Genomic DNA, 25120 nt, shown 5'->3' with positions numbered 1-25120 from the left:
ATTCATCACGCTTTGATACATATATTAATGTGCTGTTATTTCAAAACGATAAAGCACACATTTTCGTAAATCTGTCGATACTTTGTGCTTGTTATTGTTCTCACAGTTTTGTCTGTTATGCATGCTTATATTGTCGTCTTTACAGACATGTAAACAGTGGCATATCGTCTGATCAAATAGTTAATATTCCACTCCTATGTGTTCACATTGTGTAAGTTCAATAAATTAAACAACCTATTAACAGATTCAAAGATAAAAGGTCATATTATTCTCATGTGAATAAATGATGGTCTGTAAATTTTATTTTCGTTTTTATCATAAAATGTATCGTGATAAGTAATAATATTATTACATATATAGCTTTTTCCTGTAAAGACTTTGTCATTCAAAAGGATCATTTTCTTTGGTCTAAGTCTGACAAACCACAACAAATAATTGTTTCATCATAAATTTGAAACTTTTCATGAATTCCATGTCTAATCCCCGCTGTTTATCTTCAAGTTTTTTAATATCAATCTGGCAAGAAGCATCTTATCCATTTTTCTTTTCATCACAAATACTTTGTTTGGATGATTATCTTTATCATTCTTTGCATTTACTTATTTTTTAATATTATTAACTTCTGGCTTTTGTGTATTATTTATTTCGTCTTCTGTAGACAGAACATGTGGCTATTTTCTAAAATATTTTTGTTTCACCGATTTACAGCATATATCAGTGACATGCATCAGTGATATTCTTATGTTTGTTATTCTAAAAGATGTATTGACATATTTTTTAAAAAGGAATTTCTCATACATTATGTGTTGGATTTCGCTATTTTTTTGTTTTCTGATGAAGTTTAATATAACTACTAATTGACATAATCTTGTACACAATCACACTCGAATATATTCATCATGCCCTTTATTAATTCTGTTTTGTTGATTTAGCAATATAAATATATCTTTTTTCTTGATTTTGTTGATATTATTTTGAATAACCAGAGAAATAATGCGTTATTAACATCTTTCGAAGGATGAGATAAATACCTATTACTCACACTACATAAGATCTCATTATTTTCATTTGTAGCCAATGTAATATAAAGAAATTTCTGCGAGACTATAATTTATGGACAAATTATTCAAATATAAGATAACAGGACTTGGATTTTGGCGCGAAATTCATTCATCCATTGGGCTAAATGACGTTTTGGCATTTCAGCTGATGTTAGTTCGTAATGAAAAACTTAAATATAATTCCTAATCCTAACCAGTGACTTTAACTATAATTCTGGTTCCTCGCACTGTTTTACAACCCTCACATAGTCCTGGTTAGTAGGCGGACATTCTCAAGGTCACTTTAACGTTGTTCGAAGGTCGTCCATAAATTATGCGCATTTAGACTTAGTTTTCACTAATGAAATGGGAATATATGTGACTTGCAAAAGTGTTCCATTTCACAGCTGTGATCATAGTATTATTCGTATTTCACATAATGTATGTGGGTAGCAAGCTTGGAAACACTACCCTCTTACATCAGACAAAGAAAGTTAAATACAGGAATTACTCCGAAGGAAATATCCAGGATCTCAATAATATGTTCTGCAGGACAATCTGTAATTTACTTGCAAGTGACCCATTGGAAAACACCGTTGATTTTGTTACTTGTTATCTTAAATTCTGTCTTTATGTATGTTATCACACTGAGACTATTTAATAAGATTTTATCGACTTACACCCTTATAATTAAAACGATCACGCAGGGAAAGAGAAAGAATATACAAGGAGAAAAGCTCCACTGAATTTCGGAAGCCAAGTGGTCCTGCAAACCAAGGAATTAAGGGTCTGAATTCGATTTTTACTCAGGAACTTTTATCTTGTAAAATCTCTCCAAATAAGTGGAATTCATTTAAAGAGATTAAATGTGGGTCAGTCAGTCAGCCACAACTTAGGATGAGGCACATATATGCATCAGTCGAAGTTGCCATACCTCGTTAGTACAACAAGATGAACACCGGATTCATATAAGTAGTTAATTTAGTGGTGGTAATATATAAAAGGTTGTATGTAGGGATATAGTACACATTAGTGACAATATCCAGCTGATTGTTTGTGACAAAAATAGGTCTTTTGTACTTCAATCATCTACTATCAAGCTTCCGACATCCACTAGTTTAAAGGATATTTTTGTCCTAATTTTTACTTAAACTGATATCTGTAAATGTCTGGAGTCAACTTATCCCAATGTTTAGGACCAAACGAAATGCCAAACCTCCTTTTTAAGAAATATACTGACTTTCTTTGTCATCCATTCACAACCGTCTTTAACGAATCCTTCTCAACTAATTTTATACCGGAAATGTGGAGAAAGGTAAAGATAATCACAATGCCAAAGGAAGTCACTGGTTATAAGAATTCTAACTTAGATCGATAACTTTTCCTCTTCTTAAAGCAATGAGAAAACTATTGTCACTCCCACTTCAACATGAATTAGAAGAACATATTGACGTACACCGGTTTGCTTACAAATGCAAATGAAGTATGTATGATGTTATTCTGCGTCATAACATGGTGTTCAATTTGGAAAGTTGTGGGAATTATGCTCGGTGCATATTTCTGTATTAAAATTCTGCCGTTGACTCTTTTTCAAGACCGTTACTGCTTAGCAAGTTTACCAACATCAACACCGACAACTGGATAGCCGACTGACTGTGTTCTTGCCTCTCTGAAAGGGAAAAATGTACTTAAGTTGGAGGAAAGTTTCCGACGTTTTTACTAAGTCAAGAAAGTGTGGCACATGGAGTTGTTCTCCTTTTTCTTTTCTTATTTTTCTGCATGATCTGTTATCTACGGAGAACACTATCGTTCGATATGAGGATGATCCCACTGTATGAACACCGATTTGTGCCTCTTCTCGTGCCCTTGAAATGAATAAATTCTTGTCGCTCATTGAGCAGTGGTCTGTTGTTAATAGTCTTACACTTGGTCCTTCTAAAATTCAAAGTGTTAATTTTACCCTGAAACACGAAGAGCACCTAGATACCCTGTTGAAATCTCATAAATTCTGTAGTATTGGAGATTCTCTAATGGGAACATAGTTTCAAATGTTGCATATCTTAGTGTACGTTCTTCCTCTGCTCTCCCATGTTTTATCGGTACGAAGAAAATTTTCCTTTTGACTTAGGATATAAAGGTGCTACGTAGTTTTGGCATTAATCGACATGCGCTCTTACGATTTGTGAATTATTGCATATTACCTGTTATTCTTTAATGTTCCCTACTATTATTTCCCAGGCTTTTGAGAAAAGATATTGTTGTGTTGAGGAGAATGCTGAAGGCACTTAGCAGAGTGTGCGATGGATCTTCAGAGGTCATTAAGCATATGATTGTGGATACACAGTCTTGCAAACTCCTAGCTAATGTTATCGTATTATTTACTAACCATCCACCTTATTCAAATCTCTTCGTTGATTTTCTGGTAGAGTGAGGTGCCAATACATCAGAATCCTTGTATACAACCAAGGGTATAGAAGCTCTGCAATAACTGATCTGGCAATTATACCAGTTTGTAAGAGGTGGCCTAGTCAATAAGTTGTATGCTTAAACTTATCAATTAAAAACTGTACAGATTATTATCTTCTTAAAGAACATTTCATTTAATTCCAGATAGTCTATTTACTTAAGTTATACACATAAGTATGGGGTTATCAGTTTGCAAAGTTATCAGTAACCATATTCGATCCTTACTGTCTGATTAAAATACTGACAGGTGAATTAAGATTATGGCTTTTTGTTTAATTTCAGAACTTTCTCGTCCACTGTTTCAAATCAGATAATTATGGACTAGTATGTTGATTTCAGCTCCACAAATGCTTTTTGGAACCCGAGGAATATTAGAATACTAATTAATATTTTGACATCCGTCTTGTTTGCTGAGTTTTGTTTAACCAACAGCTATGTTCCATTTGAGGTCTAAGAGCATTTCCGTTACCATTTTTGACCCTAGGGATTATTATCCTACATTATCTAAACTCAGGTCTGTGTTTTCTCAAAGATTACCAACTGGAGAGTTTCATAGTCGCGGATTTAAACCCCATCAATTGTTTTAAAGTGTGATGTAGTAGATATCGTTTTCCACCAATGTATACTTACCCTTTGATTACATCTTTGTCAGTTTGATTTACTAACGGGAAACCAGTACAAATCGGTCATTCGATGGTCTAACTTTAAGTGGTCGTCGAAGTTAACTAGTTAGGAAACAGAGTGTCATATACGATTTGACGATTTGACGCTATGCTACATTTCACTTGAGATTACATATTTACTAGGAGTCAGCAGAACTCAGTGGACTAAGAATTTCGTTTTGGTTCCTTGATAAAAATCAATTTATTATAGATTTGGACCAAGGTCATTCAATGCTTCGTGTATAGACTTATTACAAAGTAATTGGTTAGCAAATCAATCAATATTCCGCACGCTATGTTTGTCCACCATTGAAGTGTAACAGAAATAAATCAACTGAAGTTCTGTGTACAATGCAAATTTATGATATATCAGTAAACAATTGAAACTATTATTGTCCACTAAGTTTTATGAATTTAATTTGTTACATGAGAAATATTGGGTTTTTTCATCCACTTATTATTATTCTTCTTTTATGGACTATTTCAGCCAGCCAAAGATAAGATTTTCTCCAACTTTTTAATTTCAACTTCTGGTCCTTTAACTTGTTCAGCACCTTTCTTTTCCTGGGGAAATTACGGAATAATGAACATTAATTTATAAATGGAAGGGTGTCATTTCAATGCAATTAAAATTTTCAAGTGTCGGATAAAAAAGATTGTATCATTTAACAAAACAATTCAACTATAAAATTACTAAAATCTCCACAAAACCCCTTCTGATAACGATCAATAATCACCAAGAACTTACGTTATTTAATAGTTTTGGAAGTAATAAAAAATAATAATCTATAGAATAAAGGTAATAATTAGCTATTTTAATTTGTAAAACTCAAAGAGATGTTAAGACCATGAGAGAATAAGGGATTGAACGTGACTCTTCTGTGCACAGAGTTCGAGTTTAAAATAATGGACTGCGATAGCCTCGGCTATTCATAAATTCATCATACAAACCTTTTTCGAGCCAGTTTTTCTTGCTTTGTGGAAGATTTTGAAAGCATATCTGCATGGTAGGGTATGACTTAAATTGACCATGTATTTGAGAACTGATCTGTTGACTAACTTGTATATCCCTTTAGATAACCATCTAGTGCGGTAGTCGGATATTCATCTACTAAGTTTACCAGTTTACTTTCTCTTGTGGAGCAGGTTACATTGACCATACAAAGCGCGCATTTGTTATACGCATAATTTTTTATGGCCACGTCAGTGTTTTTGTTTTTGTTGAAATCATTTAAAAGTTTATTCTATTGATTTGTAATATTTTATTTTAGAACAATACATATAAGACAACTATATTGTTTTAAATAAGACCTTTATCAAGTTTTACTTTCCTATACAAAATAATACTTAACAATCTAATAGAAAACAATATTGGGAATTTTCAATCTATTTTCTTTCATAAAACTTCATTTTAAATATGTAAATGTTATTTTTGTATGGCCTTATTCTTGAGTAAACTAAAGTTAAAGATTGTTAGTTGTCAAAATACCTTCATAAATAAGTATGAATAAAAATATTGGGTAATTGAAATGAACTAATATAGTTGAAATTATGTGTCAATTGAAGCTAGATCTCGTGAGGCGAGATCGTGGATGCGCATTGCTGAGGAGTCCCATAATAGGACGAAACGGTCGTCCAGTGCTTTCAGATTTTTGATGGTGGTCTAGCTTCAATTGACTCATGATTTCAACTATGAAAATACTGAAATCTCCACAAAACCTCTTCTGAACTAAGATAGTTAAATGTAAATACTACTCTAAATCATCTGTTAGTTGTTTCAGTTACAGTATTAAATCATTACTGAATATAATTTATAAGACAAAGTAACAAAAAAAATAACGGTGTATATTCCACATTACTTTTCTTTTGTTTTTCTTAGTTACCGATCAAAATGGTCATACAAATATATCTATCTACACATGCAATTAAACTTTTCACTTCCTCTCTTTAGATCACATTATTTCAATATAGAAAAGAATAATTATATGTATATCAACTGATTGCTAGATCATAGGTTTATATATATAGTGTTAAGTTGATAAGACTGGTGTTGAGGATGATAAGCTACTTCTTACTAACATGTTTAGACTACTTGTTAGAATCCGTTTGTGACTCATTTAACCTTTCATTTTAAATAATTGTCACTGAATAACTTTGATATGCTTTATGGAGTTACTTCCCGAAAAATTGCTTGTTTATAATGGTAAAAGATTTTCTAATACTGTTATTCTTGATATTTATAGCTTTTGCTTAAGTATTTTTGCACGTACGCATGAGGTACAACAAGTCTTAGCTTAGTTTTTATCACCATTACATACTAGCTGAAAATGTACATGGATGTTCAAGAGTACTGGACAACTGATTTTCACTATCTTAGAATTACCAATCAAAATGCTTATATGTAGACTATCTCTCCTAAGAAAGCAGATATTCTTTTTACTTCCCCGATATTTCTTCTACTGATCAATTGACCATAACAATAAACTTGGGAACTGGATATTAGTTCCTAAAATTTTTTTTACACCATAAAACATTAATTCCTTCTAGAATAATCGATTATCACACTGGTTTTTGAAGTATCTAATTCTAGAACTGAATTGATTTTTTTTAACTTACGTTATTGCATGAAATAATCGATAATCATGATATATATCTATCATTACAGAACAATAATATCAGCTTTATGATCAATAATTTTCTATTTAAATTCATGATAATTATTTTATGTCAGTTAGTTGGTGGAATAACATGTTTTTTGAAGAAATTTGACCTTAGATTTACTAAGAACCTCCAGTTTATTAATGCTAATAACTAATATACTAGATGATGGTTTCTCAAATTATAGTTAATTTGATTTATGTACGAGGAATAAGATACTACATGAACTCAGATATCAGTAAGATATTTGAGTAAAATCCATGAAAAATAGAGATATAGCTGTGAGATTACGCAGAATGTTTGTAGGTCAGGCCGAGTTTCCTGGAGTTGTTGCATTCTCTGAGCTGAATGGATTGGTTTTAAAACTTTCATTCTTCTCCTGAATAACATCATCAACAAGTATTTTGAGAGAAGTGAGTTATTAGAATTTAACCACTGTTAACTAACATCTTGTTCTTTTGGCTTGGAATTCGGTCGGTTGTTATTCATAATTATATAGTCGTTGCTCTTATGTTTGATTTTGGTCGTTTTCACTCCTGACCGTGCTGCTGTTAATCCTTTTCCTTGTCGGGTGTTAAATTTTGTCCATTTCGATGTGTCTATTGATTGATAGTTGATCAGAGTCCCAGGTTTCTACAAATCCTCTAGTTTTGTTTATGTCCCCTTTATCGAATATTTCAGTTTTCTCCTAGTCAAACTCATGTCCACAGTTGTCCATACACATTGATGAGTGAAGCAATGTTGTTTCGTTTAACAGTCAACTGGTATTCATGTGGAAGTGGACGAAGAGGGAGGCTACTTTGTCTTATATAGTGTTCGTCTCAGTTGTTGCAATTTATGAAGTTTGGCTTGTCTCCGTTTATTATGTCTTTCGTATGGTAAAATACTGTTGTCAGCGATTTTGTTGGCTTATGGGCTATACATGTTTCTAGTGATCTTAATTCGTTCATTATGCCACAGATGTTCTTCATATGGGTTAAAACTATCCATTTACTGGTCTTTGTTGTTGATTGTGTATTTATTCGTCTGTTTGAGAAACATTTCTTGATAAAATTTTGTGAGCAGCCATTTATTCGAAATAGATTCATGAAATACTTTTTTTCATATCTCCTTAAGAGGGCTGTGCTGCAGTGTGACTTTAATCTTTTGAGCAGTGCTTGTACAGATAAAAATTTGTGGTCCACTGTGTTGTTGCTAACTCCGCCTGTAGCTCTTCTAGAGTGACTGCCGGTCCCAAGCCCGGGTAAAGAAGGAGGGTTGGACATGAGGTCGACAACCCCATCCCGTAGAAAAAATCTTGCTAATGAAACGCCAACAAGACTAAACAGATTAAATTAAGAAAAAATTGTGACGCCTCAGGATGAAAGCCGAGGTTCTTCGGAACTCATGAGGCTGATTCTCCTTCTAGAAACCAGAGCAACAATTTTTATAGGTACATGGAATTTCCGGACAATGTGGGAGACAGGGAAGACCAATCAAATAGCAACGGAAATGAGGAGATACAACTTGACAGTACTCGGAATCAGCGAAACCTATTGGACCCAAGCTGGACAGCAAGGGCTAGATACGGAAGAGATGCTGCTGAACTCTGGTCACGAAGAGGAAAATGCTCCACATACTCAGGGAGTTTCTCAAATGCTGTCCAAAGAACCATGAAATGCACTTATAGGATGGGAATTTCACGGATCCAGAATCATCAAAGCATCATTCAAAACAAAGGAGGGGATCACAATGAATGTTATCCAATGTTATGCACCAACCAATGATAGCAACGACGACGATAAAGATCAGTTCTACGAGAGGCTGAAATCGATTATGGCGAAATACTCAGGGGAGGACCTGACCATTTTGATGGGAGATCTAAAAGCCAATTTGGAATGGACAACACCGGATATAAAGATTTCATGGGACGACATGAACTGGGATGGAGAAATGAAAATGGGGAGAGATTCGCAAATATATGTGCATTCAACAAATCGGTTATAGGCGGCACAATATTTCCAAACAAACGCATACACAAAGCTACACGGATCTCACCGAACCACACCACAGAAAACCAGATAAATAATATTTGTATGAATAAAAAATTCCGAAGGACATTGGAAGATGTGAGAACCAAAAGAGGAGCTGACATAGCTTCAGATCACCATCTGGTTGTGGCCAAGATGAAACTGAAGCTAAACAAACACTGGACAACTGGGGGAACAGCATTACAAAGGTTCAATACATCCTTCCTTCGAGATACTAACAAACTCAACCAATTCAAGATAACTCTCAACAACAGGTTCCAAGCTCTACAGGATCTACTGAAAGAACTAGAAACTACGGTAGAGGACAACTGGAAAGGGATCAAAGAAGCACTAACTTCAATGTGTCAAGAGGTTCTGGGTCCTAAGAAGCATCATCATAAGGAATGGATCTCTATGGGAACCCTGGATAAGATTCAAAAAAAGGAAGAACAAGAAGACATCATTTAACAACAGCCGAATAAGAACAGAGAAAGTCAAAGCACATGCTGAATACACAAAAACGAACAAGCAAGTGAAGAGGAGCATTGGAGCCAACAGGTAGAAATACGTGAAAGAACTAGCAACGACGGCTGAAACAGCTGTAAGAGAAGGAAATATGAAACAAATATATGATACAATGAAGAAACTGGCAGGGAGATATGGTAAACCGGAGAGACCACTCAAGGTCAAAGAAGGAAAGACAATCACGGAGATTGAAGAACAGAGGAAAAGATGGGCAGAATACTTCAAGGAACAGCTGAACAGACCAGCTCCATCGAATCCACCGAACATCGAAGCAGCACACACAGACATTCCTATATCTGTCACCCCACCAACGTTCGAAGAAATCAGGATGGCCAAGAGCGGGAGAGCGACAGGACCTGACAATATACCAGCTGAAGCACTGAAGTCAGACATTGAAGTAACTGCAAACATGCTTCACTTTCTATTCAAGAACATTTGGGAGGAGGAACAAGTGCCAACGGACTGGAAAGAAGGATACCTGGTCAATATACCAAATAAGAGATCTGAGCAAATATGAGAATTACCGGGGCATCAGTTTGTTGTCAGTACCAGGAAAAGTTTTCAAAAGAGTGTTGCTGAACCGGATGAAAGACACGGTAGACGCCTGGCTCCGAAATCAACAGGCTGGATCCCGTAAGGATCGGTCGTGCACAGACCGAATTGCGACACTACGGATTATCGTGGAATAATCAGTGGAGTGGAACTCGTCACTATGTATCAACCTCCTTGACTACGAGAAAGCATTTTATAGTGTGGATAGGAGTAATTGATGGAAACTTCTTCGACACTATGGAGTTCCTGAGAATGTTGTCAATATTATCCAAAACTCATACGATGGACTACAGTGCAAAGTCGTGCATGAAGGACAGCTAACAGATGCATTTCCAGTAAGGACCGGAGTCAGACAAGGCTGTCTACTCTCCCCCTTCCTCTTTCATCTGATCATTGACTGGATTATGAAGACCTCGACATCTGAGTGGAAGCACGGAATACAATGGACATCTCAGAAACAATCAGACGATTTGAACTTCGCAGATGACCTAGCCCTCCTATTCCATACACACGAACAAATACAGATGAAGACAACTAGTGTAGCAGCAGCCTATGCATCAGCATCCCTCAACATACACAAGGGAAAAAGCAAGATTCTCAGACACAACACAGAGAACACCAACCCAATCACACTTGATGACGAAACTCTTGAACAGGTGGAAACTTTCACGTACCTGAGAAGCATCATTGATGAACAAAGGAGGATCTGATGCAGAGGATTGGCAAAGCAAGGACCGAATTCCTGCAATTGAAGAACATATGTAACTCAAAACAACTGTCAACCAATATCCAAGTGAGAATCTTCAATACGAACGTCGAGACAGTCCTACTGTACGGAGCTGAAACGTGGAGAACTACTGCAACCATCCTCAAGAAGGTACAAGTATTTATAAATAGTTATCCATCGGCCGGATACCATCAGAAACAGCCTATTGTAGGAGAAAACAAACCAGCTTCCAGCTGAAGAGGAAATTAGGAAAAGACAGCGGAGGTGGATAGGACATACATTGCAGAAATCATCAAGCTACATAACGAGGCAAGCTCTAACTTGAGAGGCAAAAGAACACAATACGTCGGAAAAGAAGCAGACATGAAAAGGATGAATAACAACTGAAAAGGATTGCCCAGGACAGGGTTGGATGGAGGGTGCTGGTGGGCGGCCTATGCTTCTCCATGAGGGGTAACATGCATATGTAAGTAAGTAATTGTTGTTGTTGTTGTAATTGAGTGTTTGATCGGAAGCGGTTGATTTCAGACATATTTGAGAAGCTAAAAGACAACCAAAGCACTGGACGGCCGTTCCGTCCTAGTTCGGAACTCAACAATGCGTATGCACGGTCTACTATGCGAGACTCGAACACAAGATCTTCGGCCTTGGTCGCTGGATAGCTGTTTCACACAAAACACAAAGTTCAGTGGAGTCCAAACCATGTATGGTGTGAGACAGATATCCACCACAAATAATGGATGGAGGGTTGAGCAAGATCATGGGTTGATTGAAGTCAGACATCAACACCGTTGGGTGCCTGCTCAGTGGTCTAGAGATTAGGCGTTCTCACACGAGGCCAAAGGTCCAGAGTTTAATTGTCGTGTGCGGGGACGTGTATGTGCATTTCTGAGGAGTCCTATACTAGGAAAAAACGACCGTCATGTGATTTTAGGTTCTCACTAGTGGTATGGCGTAGGTCGACTTCTTTTTAAAGTACATGTTGATAATATTGTTCAGGAAGAGAATGCAAGCTTTAAACCAATCCATCTAGCTCAGAAATCACAACAGTTCCAAAAAAGTTATGATTACTTTTAAAAATAATTAGACCTTCATCTGTAAATCTAAAGATCATAATATTCTGTCCTGAAGCGTTACAGAAACAAAAGCTGCTGAAAACTTAAAATTTAAGAAATAACCGCCCAACAATTTTATATGTATCATGCAATTTACCTATCAAAAGTTAATTTCGATTTAAAATATGTTTAGAATATGAGATAATTAAGAGTACAGTTTTTCTGTAAATTTTATTAATATTTACCTTTGGTAATTTACGTAGATTCGGTGATAGCTTCAAGCTATTCACTTGACCACTAAAACGGAAGTAAAAAGCATAGTTAATAAGTCATATCTGATGAAAAAATTGACAGTCATGTGTGTGTGTGTGTGTGTAATTGTCCATATGTATGCATATATTTCTAAATTTTACTGTAAAGATCTCTATAGATATTAGGATTTAGACAGTAAGATATCACTGTGCAATTGAGATAATACACTGATACCTTAAGTGTTTAATCATCCACTTGAAAATTTAGTGAACTCCTGAACTATATAAATTAGTGCAACTAAAATCATAATAAATTAGTAATTTAACTTGTCTATCATTAATGTGGTAATGTTTAAACTCAAATTCTGTTGACGGCTTTGTTTACTTCCAAGTTCATTATTTAGTGTATTTTCATGATGCAATACTTGTTTTTTCTAGACATCTTAGTTAGAGTTTCAACAGTATAACTACTGTATTTGAACCTTTCAGTAGGATTCTACTGATTGAGGTCTGGATTACTAGTAAAGACAATAAAAATACGGTTCATGAAGTCTGCGCATATGATTTATTTTGTTGAAGAATTCACAAGTTCCTTTTGTAAGGTCTGGAAACATCGTTTAAAGGAAAAAAAAGAGTTTTCATCAATAGGTTTACAACTATTAAAAACCAAGCGACACTGTTGATCTAGCTTGAAACGTTTCATCTCATAAACTCTACTTTAATCTGAGTAAAACCTACTACCTTCATAATCACATTATCACGCAGTTTTTTGGGGGGATTCAGTGATTCCGATTTTTTTAAAAACTTTTTTGATTTTCTTTTATTGTCTAAAGTTTTTATAAGCACTCATCTTCTGTCCCAGTCTCCTTAATCCCACAAGTTCAATAGTCGTGAGAAACGTCAATACACCGTATTTAGTGAACTAGCTTTTGATCACCGGTTGACACTACATTGGCTAACTACAGATCAATTTGTTTTCATTGTATTTAGTTTGATACAGATATTGTCGCTTAATAATATTACACTTTAAATGCTCATTTAATCTTTATTGCTTTCTGATCCAAATTATATTTTTAAGTTAACTAGAATATTTCAATGAATCATACTGAAACTGTTTGTCATAATAATGAAAGTTATTATCTATTAACTCAATAGTACTAGGTTTTAGAGCTGAAATTTCTCGACTAACAAGTGGACCTATATCACTTGTTAGTTGCAACCTGTCACCAACGGGTACCTGGAATCTCGGTGAAAGTGATGTTCTTGTTTGCTTTCAAATTTACGTCAGTCAGCTTCCTAGAGATACTCTGAATGGAATTTTTTGCCCGTGATTGACTTTCTGTAGGACAATTCTAGTAACCATTTAAGTAGATTTTTCAATAGTTATAATGACATATAGATTGGTAAATGAAGTTAATTTTAGACAGTAAACAAATTATTACTTACTGATCATCACCAACAATAATTATGCTGTATTGTGGATTAAATGCAATATGCGTTAATTTTGTATTCTTTTTTGTTACTATCAGTTGATTACATAATGGATCATATTTGTTAATTGAAAGATCATAAACATGTACACGCCCATCAGCTGTAACTGCTGCAAATACAGTAGACGAATAAGGTGCCCATGCAACATCACCCACTGGTGAGCCTAAATCAAATGTAAACATTGGAGTACTGCGTGTGTACGTTTGTAAATAAGTGCAAGAAAGAGAGGGGGATGAAAGAAAACAGAAAAACATAGGAAAGCTTAGAATAAATTAAAATTTTCATGCATATCAAATATCTTAGTTTAAAGATAAACATCACTTTAGACAATATAAATACATGTTCCTTAAGTTGCGGCAACAATCAATAATAAGGGAATTATTTTTTTTTCAAAACTTCTAACTTTCAATATATAGTAGTGGATTTTACTATGAATTTAGGAGTTTTGTTTAGATCGAATACTTTTCATATTTCTAGCTACTAATACGTGTTTTTTTAGTGGTCCGAATAATTCTAGGTAATTACAGGTTGTTTTCTTCAGATGGATACAGTTCTAGATACACTTCAAATAAGAGAGTGGAATACTGCTGTTGGTCAGGCATATAAAGTCCTGGTACATTGGTAATGGGAAACTAGGTAAAAGTTAAATGATTTTTAAAATACTCCATATGGTATAAATCCATCGGTTAAACCACCTCTAGTAGTTCAGTGGTCAATGCAAACCGTACCACATGAACAAGTATGTAACAATATTGTCATATATTTCGAAAACTTTACTATATTTGATACTGTCAGTTATTTATTCAACTATCTTGATTTTAAAATTGTATTAAGTGAATGCTTTTATAGTGTAGTAGCAGTATAATAACACTGATTTACCACCAAACATTTTTTTCAGTTATTTCGATACTGTGGACTTCTAAAGTTTTCTCAGCGCATTATGTCAACCATGAAAAACAGACTGTAAATATCAGTCAGACTATTGGGACAATTTTTCTATATTTCACTAAATGATTTGAACAAATATGCGTTAGCAACTGCTTCAGAGTATGTTTTCTTTTTAAGTTTTCATTCAAAATCCAACCAACTATAATACAGTTCACTTGGCTTTTTTTTACAGGAATTGGGAATAATTAATAAGATCAAACAATCACTATTATGTTTAGATTATACCGATTTCCAAATCCCTTTTCATTATCTGCAATATTTATTAGTAATAAAATTACGTGTAGAACATTATAATCTCTCATGATAAGGTTCGCATATCATATTACCAAACTCATTTAGTTACAAAGCCTTTTATAGGAGTTGGTAATAAACTGAAGAGAATGATATTTGAGGCATATATAAATAACAACTGCACCAAGGTTTTCCCTAATAAACCCCTGCATTTTATACCTATTAGCTTATCCCTGAGGTAAATAATACATACTTACGTAAGATAGTTCGAAGTATGGAATGAGATTTATACAGATTGTTATAGAACAGTACCTTTTAGTGAAAGAGGATCTTATGATGAACAATGCATTTTCATGAATATTTAAAATAATTTACCTATACTCATAGTATTTCTGAAAGCTGGTGTTTGATTTACAGTTTTTTTAAAGATTATATTTATCTACTACTATGGAAATATAAGTTCTACAGGATGCTGATTCTGTTAGAAAACTAGAGTTAGCACACAAACAGTTTGATTTTAATCTTGTTTCTATAATATAGATTAATAGGTATTACAGCAATCAAATATCAAAGTATCAACTTTCATAATATTATCGGGTAAAAAAGCAATACAATTAATATTTGCATTTATATAGATTGATAAAAATGTCACGTTGGTTATTAGTTCATACATAAAACAAGTACTACGAATCAAAGTTAAACAATGTCAAGCTAATGTCTGTTTAATTTGTATTGGTTAACTATGTGCACAACTGTCAGGTTTCATTACAATTCGCTCTGTCTACTTCGAAAACAGTGTCAGAAAACATCCTGAAAGAATGTATGAAGTCAGACAGAATAGATTATTTGTTTTCTTCATTTATACTTGAGCTAATATTTGTTAAGTTACTGTTTCATACATGTCTGTATATTTCTTTTAAATCATACATTTTGTGTCTATGAAACAAAAGTCTAATGTGCTGTATAACCTAATTAACTCCTCTCTAATTTTTATGTTTTCAGAGTTAAATGATATAAATCATTAAATACATACAAACATTTTTTACAGAATGTAAATGGAGAACTTTACGTAGAGGTTAGGAACTAACAAACGAACTACTGGATAATATGAGACAACAACCTGGCTCAAATGCTGTTGAACCAAAATATGTTTGAGAAAAACAGAGTAGTGTCGCAAGGGACTACAATGTGCTTAATTCATGTATGAACGTACTGAAACTAATACTTGTTCACTGTTACAATAACAGTTTATTTAACAAATATTTGCTAAAAAAAGTGACACATTCGATCCTATGATGACCAGCATATCCGCACTACTGATGAGTTTCAAGGAAATTTTAAAACAACTATCGAGTATTCTGAGGTTTCCAACAATTATTTAAGTGATTGGTGCTTTTTAAAATCGTAGTTACATAAGTCTTTGATTAAATGAACGACTCTGAAGAATGTCAGTGTTTATGTATCAGTTATAACTCAAAAAATTCTTCAATGTAAGGTTTTGTAATTTGCCACAGTCTGTATTTAAGGTTCTGATATGTGATGAACTATTTTATAACTAGGTTTTAACCATACTGGTTAGTTTTAAACAGTTGGAAATGTGATTAGGCAAACATTAAGATCCACCCTTAGAATGCACAATCCAGAAGCTTTTATTACACGATAGTTTTATTTATTTATCACATCGAAAATAAAATGAAGTTCCATAATGATTTCTGTGGACTGTGTTATTGATGGTAAAATTTCAAATTTTGAGCTACATGATCAACAGGAATTCACCCAACCAAGCACAGTTTAAATGCATATTCCGACTTATCAGTAAATTACCCGTTTTCGTATCTGCATGTCAATAACTGACCACCTTTCCATGTTTCAAAAGCAATCCAGATGATGTGATATTATTTTCATTAACGACGACAGTTAAAGTGCACACAGTAGATTAAGTCCAATATCGCTAACCAGATCCACTGCTTAATGAAAGCTATTCACCTTATTTTCATATAAATTATGTTTCTATGTGATACAGAAATTCGGAACACAAATAATGATAACCGAATATAAATTTCTATCAACGGTACTAGATAAAGAACAGAATTCTGTATACTCAGTTGGATAATTGACATTCAGTAGAGCTATTATTGAAAATAAATTTCAGTTGTCTCTGATTAGCTTGTGCTTAACTGGCACCGGATCTATAAACATCAATCTAATCTGGACTTTTGATTGTCACTGATATAAACATAAAACATTAAGTTTTCGATTAACCTTGGATAGTACTCGTAATCATAGGTTTCTGAACATATTATCACGTAACTGATCCTTGAATAATCTGAAATAGTCAGAATAGTTGTGATAAGAAACTCCCAAATGTATGGATTATCTTCATGCATGTGACTTAACAATTTTTCATAGTATTACAGTGATTAGAGTATCTTTTAAACTAGATTTTCCAAAGTTAATCGGTGCTCCCCGACTAAGAAGTTGAAATTTTCAAAAACAAAATAGGGGAAGAACTTCAGTAAACTTAAACATATAACTCCATAAAACGGATCCAAGAAATTTAATTTAACAGAGAATAGATGGTTGCTTATGTTGCTTATGAATTATTTCATCAAAATGTATAATACATTGAGATGTATGTGCTTACTTATTCTATAATCACTTTTATTGTTATCACTATTTTATGTTTTAAAATATTATTCTTTAAAACAATGACCATATAATTGTAAAATGTAATTTAATAGCTAATTTTATGTTCGTTGGAGACATGTTAGTTAATTCTTTATCCATTTTATGGGTTAGATTAAGTTATCTTTGTTTGTCCATGAACTTACTGTGATATATATCTAGAGAAAAAATTTTAGGTATAATAAGGTAATTTTAAATTTGTCACGTTCGTATGTTCGTATTCTATTAACTGTTAACGTCCACATTTAAGTTAGAAAAAATAGTTCATCAATTCAAATCTGACCACTTCCTTTTAGTGACTTGTTCAATAATGTTTGAAGCATTAATGTGTAATTGATAGGTTTAGCTGAGAATAATAACTGCTACTGAAATCCAAGAGTAAATTTAAGTTTCAACAATAATAAAATAGTAATTTAATTAATATGGAATAGATGGGATATTTGGACACGGCGAGCCCACCTATAGGAGTTGGAAAACCCTCATTCCAAACCAATGGTACACATGGGCTCAAGCATCCTGAAGGAACAAATGGCGTATGAATCAATCGTTGGTCACCGGCTACTATGGGACTGCATCTCCTCACGATGCTCCATTGCCTTGTGGATCAGACATTTAGGTCAAAGGCTCCGGGTGTGGCCCCCTAAGAAAATCACCTGCTTCAGTTTGAGCACCCGGGCCCCCACACAAATAAAAAAATGAGATTTGTGAGGCGCATATGTATCTGGTGCTTCCTTGTACCAATATTTATGAGTTTAAATAAATAAATAAAACAGTGGAATTCATGGCAAACGTTTCGTCCTAGTTGAGATTCGTCAGTTGGATATACCAGAATCTTGGAGATAGTGTTCACTCTGGGTCTGTAATTCAGTAACTTGACTCAGTAGCTGAGTCGATAATGCGGTGGTATTTGATGAGACGAGTTTCAAATTGGACGAAACACCCATCCTTGATTTTACTACTAGTCATATTTCAGATATTCTATATTAACTTGTGTCATAATGTCTATATCGAGGCAATTCGCACAGGATGCGTATATACCAACCAAAACGGTTCAAATTTCAGTCAGAATATCAACATCGAGGTAATTCAAACCGTTACAAATCAAAATGTAACTTAGTTTTCTTCAATTACTTTTATTATCAATATAAAAATTACCAGATCATAAGCAAACGTTGATATCTTAGTTTATATATCTCACTGGACATTTATGTAGACAATTATGTATACACATTTGTATTGTTAATGATCTAATTATTAGATAACATCGAAATTATTTTAATCACATAGTTTGCTTCATTTTTCAAGAAAAACTTATTAAATAGTTGTCCTATTACATCTTTATGTAGTCCTAAGTGTATGTTTTTTGTGGATTTATTGATTATCGTTATCTTATACTTTAGTAGGTGGCTGGAACATATACTGTAGTGTGCAGGAATTGGAAGTAGAATGTTTACCAGAAGAAGATTGAAATAAAAAGAAAAGGAAGGGAAACAAGGAGGAATTCGCATAACAATAGGATTGGAAGGATGATGAATTATGTAAAGGACAACTCAAGGAAGATATACAAATGATGCATTTAATGCATGATTTTCATATTTTACAAAGGTATTGGTTTACCATACTTGACTTTGCGTATGTGATTTCACTATTCATGAATTAGATGATAAGGTGAATATGATGATTTTTCTAGATTTCTGTTCTCCTGGTTAGAACGTTGAGAGGAAATATATTTGCACAGTGTATCAAATTTGCGAAAATACTATAAGGGATAGTAAAAATTTCTCGCAATTCGCATTTGTAAAGTACAAACGAAATGAAAAGGTTGATTTGTACATATTTTTACAAAAGTACTTTCATTCAAATATTTTTAGGTAACTTTCGATTGACTAATATATCATTTAGTTGACTTATAAGGAAAATTGACACTATTTCAATATTATCGTAAAAATAATTGACCAGAAGATCCCCTAAGTATCCGGTAATTAATACGAATAAATAGTCACAAACTAGAACAGTAAAATCTATTTAGCTTCTCCTTCTTTTAAAAATAAACTTTCAAATAAGAAAAATGTTTGAGTTACCTTTTTGCCTGATCCCATATTTTAACTGTCCAATCGGCTGAACATGTAATAAATATATCAGGATGAAACAAATTCCATGCTACACGATAAACAGCCATATGATGAGCCTCATAAGTGGCTAGATATTGAGATGTATATGCCTTGCTACATTTGAACACCATTCCCTCTTCTGTCGCTACAAGGAATATATGATTCTGAGTACGATGAAAATCGAATGCTGTACCACAATCTGTTAATGAACGAAATGGGCAGTAAAGTGACAAAAGATATGGTCGTTAAAGTTAGAAAATTTTAAAAAAATAACTTCTGTAATTATTATTGTGGAATTTTATTCAAATATGATTCCAGTAGTAAATATATGTTACTTATTAACTCGGTTACGTGATTTGAAACCTGTAAATAATAATAAAAAACCATCCAATAAAGACCCATGTACTACTCATAGCCTCCAATAAACTTACAACATAGGTTCGAGAAATTGAGAAAAAGTTTTGGGAATTTAATCCAACCGAAGCTGAAAATAATTCAATATAAAGATCATGGATAATTATTTCAAACTCTGGTATCGTTGAGAGGCAGTCATTAAGTTTGCTAGTTTTAGAGCTCTGGATTCAGCTACGGACACAGAGTATACAGATTTCATAGTAACTGTCTTAAAACGCTCTTTTCAGGATGTTTATAGGTGAATTTTCAAGAAGATTGGTTGCCTAAACATTCACTAATTGAGGATGTATGATTTTTGTTCTATCTAGAGTTTAAAGTTTTCTCTATCAAAACTCTTAATCTATGTGAGTGACAGAAACTTTAGTAGATCCTCTAAATACGTAACTTTTATTGTATTAGAGTTGCTGATTTTAAATTATACAACTAAGACCAGCAAAATGTCAATTTTGTAAACCTAAACACCAAATATAATTCATTGATCTTTGATTACCCTCTAAATCCTACAGAATATTTTTTAAAATACTTTGCTATCATAGTAATGACCTTCTTGTTACTTGTCTTCTACCTTTTCACTACTGTCAGTAATACCATTTTGAATATTGTATCTTTCGTTTTGTCATCTTCTTCTAGTTCAAAATAAACTTAAATTAATGTTTATATCTGTTCTAGGACTGTTGATGTTTATGTCTATCGTCCTATACGTCCGTAAACTATATATATATATATATATATATATATATATATATACGTCATTCTTAAATTTGACAGTAAGTAAAGAATTTGAGTGATTGATTGAATGACCGATCAACTGACAACTTTTTGAATTGACTTATCGACTAACCGGAAGACTGGTTACAATAACACTTAAAATAATGGTAAATTTCATCGTTCATGGTCACATTAACTTATTGCACTATATCAGTCAAAAGTAGGGTTATACTTAAAAGACTAAAAGCTACAAATAAATGTTTTTATCAGTGTGAACTTTTAGGCGTGTCATCAATATTTAGTGTAACTTTCACACTAATTTGAGTTTCTTATGTTTCGAGAATACTCAAAAGAACATTTAATTATCCAAAAGCTGTTTGACCTTTTAATAAAGCAATTCTTATCTGACATTACTCATCCAACATATAATTTACTTCAATAATGGATCTTAGTCTTTGCTGCTATGATATACAGTCGTGATAACAGTTCTACGTATACAGCATTAAGGATTCATTTATGACTAGAACGATGTACTGTATTGGTTTGTGTGATACGCATAATGAGAACAGGTTGTAGTTTTAAATAAATTAATACAACTTTTGTGTTCGATAGTTTAGGCATTGAGATGATTTTATCTTAATCCCTTCCAGAGACATTTCGGATACTTACTACATACCATACAGCTTCAGAAAATAACCAATCTTAAATTGCACTAACGCAGAAAAAAAATGAAACCATTTTTTCGTGGCAAAGTTTTTTTTGTTTTTGCAAACATCTTTTGCATCACAGTCATAATTTTGTGGCTGATATATTGGCTTCACTTTTAATTATCTCTATTATTCAGGCAAGACTGTGGTTTAAAATACATTTTTTGTAAGTTACTCAGCATATGAAGTGAGTTGATTATCAGTTTCTTGAAATTTATATTGTGGTTAGTAGATATTTTCACATCAAACTGGGATAAGATATCAGTGCTATTTCATAACTAAATTTAGACATCGAAGACAAAATGCTCGTCAGTCACAGATCTACGTTTAGTAAGCAACTTAGATGATACAACCTTATTTAGAGTTACAGATTTTGAAAAAAAACAATTCATGTTAATATTGATAACAAAATTAACTTCGGAGTTTTTTACCAATAAGATGCCAGTTTATTTTAAATGTATCTGAAAGTCCTATTTTCCCGACTCATAATCATAATTAACATTTTTAACCGAATGTATTCAGTGTCAGAAGTTTCTGAAATTTCATTATTGAAGTATCTATCACTTAATCAGTATATGATTTTGTCAGAACTCACTTCAGTCATTGAATTTTAGGATCAACTACAGAATTTATGTTAAGTACCTATTAACATACATAAAATGATAGCCACTGATTTGTTAAATAAATTCATCGTCATACCAATTCCCTTCTATTTCATCTACTATTGACTATTTGAATAGGAATGAAATTTAATTAGTTTTGTTACATATTCTAACCATCTCAGTTACCAGAACTTGGCACACTCTTCAATTTTTTTGGCAAAACTTCATTTTTATTCTTTCTACCATTCAATAAATGATTCCCTTATTTTAGATCAATGCGTCCAAGGTGGAATAAGTTACACCATTACAAGGTATTGAAAACTGGCATCAACTAAATTATTATTTACATATGTTGTTTTTCAAAAGTGATATATATATGAAGAAAATTTTTTCACACTTAAACAGTACGCCTTGTTTTAGGTAAAAATTAGCGATGCAACAACATTATGACAATCTCTTTTACCACTTTGGAAATTACTAGAAAAATAAATGAAATAAGTTTTCATTTTGTCTTCAAAATGCTTCCTAACTTCAATCATTTGTACTGACAAGATATGTGGAGAAATTTCTATGTGAAAAACCTGTCTGACCTTTTATTTGGACAATACGACTGACTTATTTGTCTAAAAAGGTTACCTTAACAGGGAAACCTATTTATTATTATTATTATTATTATACGTATTTAGGTAGTTTCTGATTATTCGTATGATTTTCCCTTCCTTTTTCAAATATCTTCTAGTCTTAAAAATTTCTTTTGGAACCAGTTCTTGTTTCTTATGCTACTTTTTTGAAATAATCAACAGTATTTGGCACATGTTATCGACAAAATACTCCAAAGTGTTTTTTTTTCTTGTTCAGCATCAATTGTTATTTTGGCCCTATTCAGAGTGAATTAAAATGTTTTGTTTCTATTTCTCTTGACTGATAAAAATAGAGTGATTCAATTTTACTTAATATATAAGTTTGCAAAAGTTGATAAGTCTGCTACTTATACTGGATGCTTAAAAACTGTCAGGAGGACTTTATTGCAATCAAATACCTGAGAGTACACTGAATAAAAGCTTTTATTACGCGCTAGAATAATTTATCGAGTATTCTTTTCCGGATAATCTCTTTATCCCGAAGTAAAACGCATCGAATAATGATATTTGTTGCTGATATGACTGTTTATAAAGTGAATCACCTAAAACATCCATGTACATCTCATCACTTAGATTCCTGTCGAAGTTATTTTAAACCGTCTGGCTACTTTAACTACGTGTAAGTAGTATAATAGCATATCCAATGGAGAATGCTGACGGTCAGCCTATGCCCCTTCACGAGGGGTAACAGGCGTAAATAATTAAGTAACAATATCATATAAAATATTTTATTCGAGGTTCGTGTTTTAGTCTTTTATTAACTTACCTAGAGTAATTGATCGAGGATGTCCAATGCCTTCATTAGAATTCGCTATCATCTTTAGTATCACTGCATCAAATTTACCTATATCATTCTAAAAGTAGAGATCAATACAAGTAGCAATAGATAATAAAAAAGAAGGACGAAAACATTATTTAGAGAAGGTTAAGACAGTTTACAAGAAGTGGAATTATCTCAGCAGGCAGGTTTTTCATTTATTGATACGTATTTTTTAAAACACTCCTCAATAAACACAATTAAAGTTGGATTGCTTAATATCGTATTCAAATATATCTGATTGTTATTATTAGAATGTAGACGACTTTAGTTGTCAGAAAATGGTTAACAGTTACTCAACTTCCATCAGCCTCTAATCTTTATGCTAAACTAGAATGGAAGTGATTTTGGGAGATGTCAATTCTTTAAATACAACACTTGGAAAGAAATGAATTTTAAATTTCATATATTCCTTTAATGTGAATTCTGTCCATTTACTTTCAGTGAATATCCATGTTTATTGATTTATTACTTATGAATTCAGTTTATTGAATTGAAATGCATTTCATCGTATTTATTAGACCATCGTTATTTTGCATTCAAAAGATGACCGCTTGGTAGATAAACTTTCTAATGAATCATCATTGAAATTAAGTGATGTATAAATGAATTAAAGTGGATTTAAATGGAATCATTTTTAGCCCTTCCCAACAAGATTTGTATTTCTGATTAACTAAGGCTAAAAGACAAGAGATTTTGTTGTTTGAGTTATTGTTGTCATCCCATTCCATAAAATTAATTCATTCATTCAATTTGAGATCTTTTTTATGAAAACACTAACTCTGTTTATTGTCCAAGTTGTTGATTAGTTGTATAAATTTGAAACCAAGTAGTAATCGGTACTACAATCCAATTTCTATAAGCTGTTGACAGATTAGTTAAATTCAAGCTTTAATGAGTTAGGCTTGGATAAATAATTCGTAAGTATAATAACTAAAACAAAATCTTGTAAGTTAGAGCTTCCGTTGGGGGCTTTGAATAGATCGTACTTACCTTTTTAGAGTCTTGAAAGCGAAGTTGTAGCTGTTTGAGAAAAACACCTAAGAACAGTCGGTAACTAGCAGGAACTAAGCGCCTTTTTTGTCCCAGTTTGAGACATTTTTGTAAGCGGTATTCAAAATGCTACTCAAAATCGATCATATGAGTTTTAGATCTGATGATGAGCACATATTTTCAGTTGAAAGGTCTATGAGTCGTCTCTATAGACATTGTGGTATTGATACTGAATAAATTCTTGTTATAAACCAAAAAGATATTATTGGTTAGTGTCCTGAGCTCTCGATTTCCTTCATTACTTACTTACTTACGCCTGTTACTCCCAATGGAGCATAGGCCGCCGACCAGCTTTCTCCAACCCACTCTGTCCTGGGCCTTCTTTTCTAGTTCTATCCAGTTTTTATTCATTCTTCTCATGTCTGTCTTTATTTCTCGGCGTAACGTGTTCTTTGGTCTTCCTCTTCTCCTTTGACCTTCAGGATTCCATGTGAGGGCTTGTCTTGTGACACAATTAGGTGATTTCCTCAAAGTGTGCCCAATCCACTTCCAGCGCTTCTTCCTGATTTCTTCCTCCGCTGGAATCTGGTTTGTTGTCTCCCACAGTAACTTGTTGCTGATAGTGTCTGGCCATCGGATCCGAAGTATCTTGCGTAGACAACTGTTGATAAACACTTGTATCTTCTGGATAATGGCTTCCGTAGTTCTCCACGTCTCCGTCCCATACAGTAGAACTGTCTTCACATTTGTATTGAAAATTCTAACCTTGGTGTTGGTTGACAATTGTTTTGAGTTCCAGATGTTCTTCAGTTGCAAATATACTGCTC

The 25120-nt window shown here is 33.2% G+C and overlaps 1 protein-coding gene across 1 annotated transcript; it reads right to left on the bottom strand.

The window, feature by feature from the left end:
* Window positions 1–4510: 4510 nt before the first annotated feature.
* On the bottom strand, window positions 4511–23301 carry Smp_082830 (putative axonemal dynein intermediate chain polypeptide; the record flags this gene model as incomplete). The annotated part of the gene is made up of 5 exons (XM_018795851.1): window positions 4511–4732; window positions 11940–11991; window positions 13392–13625; window positions 19382–19610; window positions 23250–23301. The coding sequence occupies 5 exons, from the start codon at window positions 23299–23301 to the stop codon at window positions 4652–4654; spliced, it is 648 nt and encodes a 215-aa protein (XP_018650122.1). The 3' UTR covers window positions 4511–4651.
* Window positions 23302–25120: the final 1819 nt, after the last annotated feature.

This window comes from Schistosoma mansoni, chromosome 2 (assembly GCF_000237925.1).
Source record: "Schistosoma mansoni strain Puerto Rico chromosome 2, complete genome".
NCBI classification, from domain to species: domain Eukaryota; kingdom Metazoa; phylum Platyhelminthes; class Trematoda; order Strigeidida; family Schistosomatidae; genus Schistosoma; species Schistosoma mansoni.
Note: the sequence above shows the minus strand (reverse complement) of the source record. Positions and strands in the feature narration are given on the sequence as shown.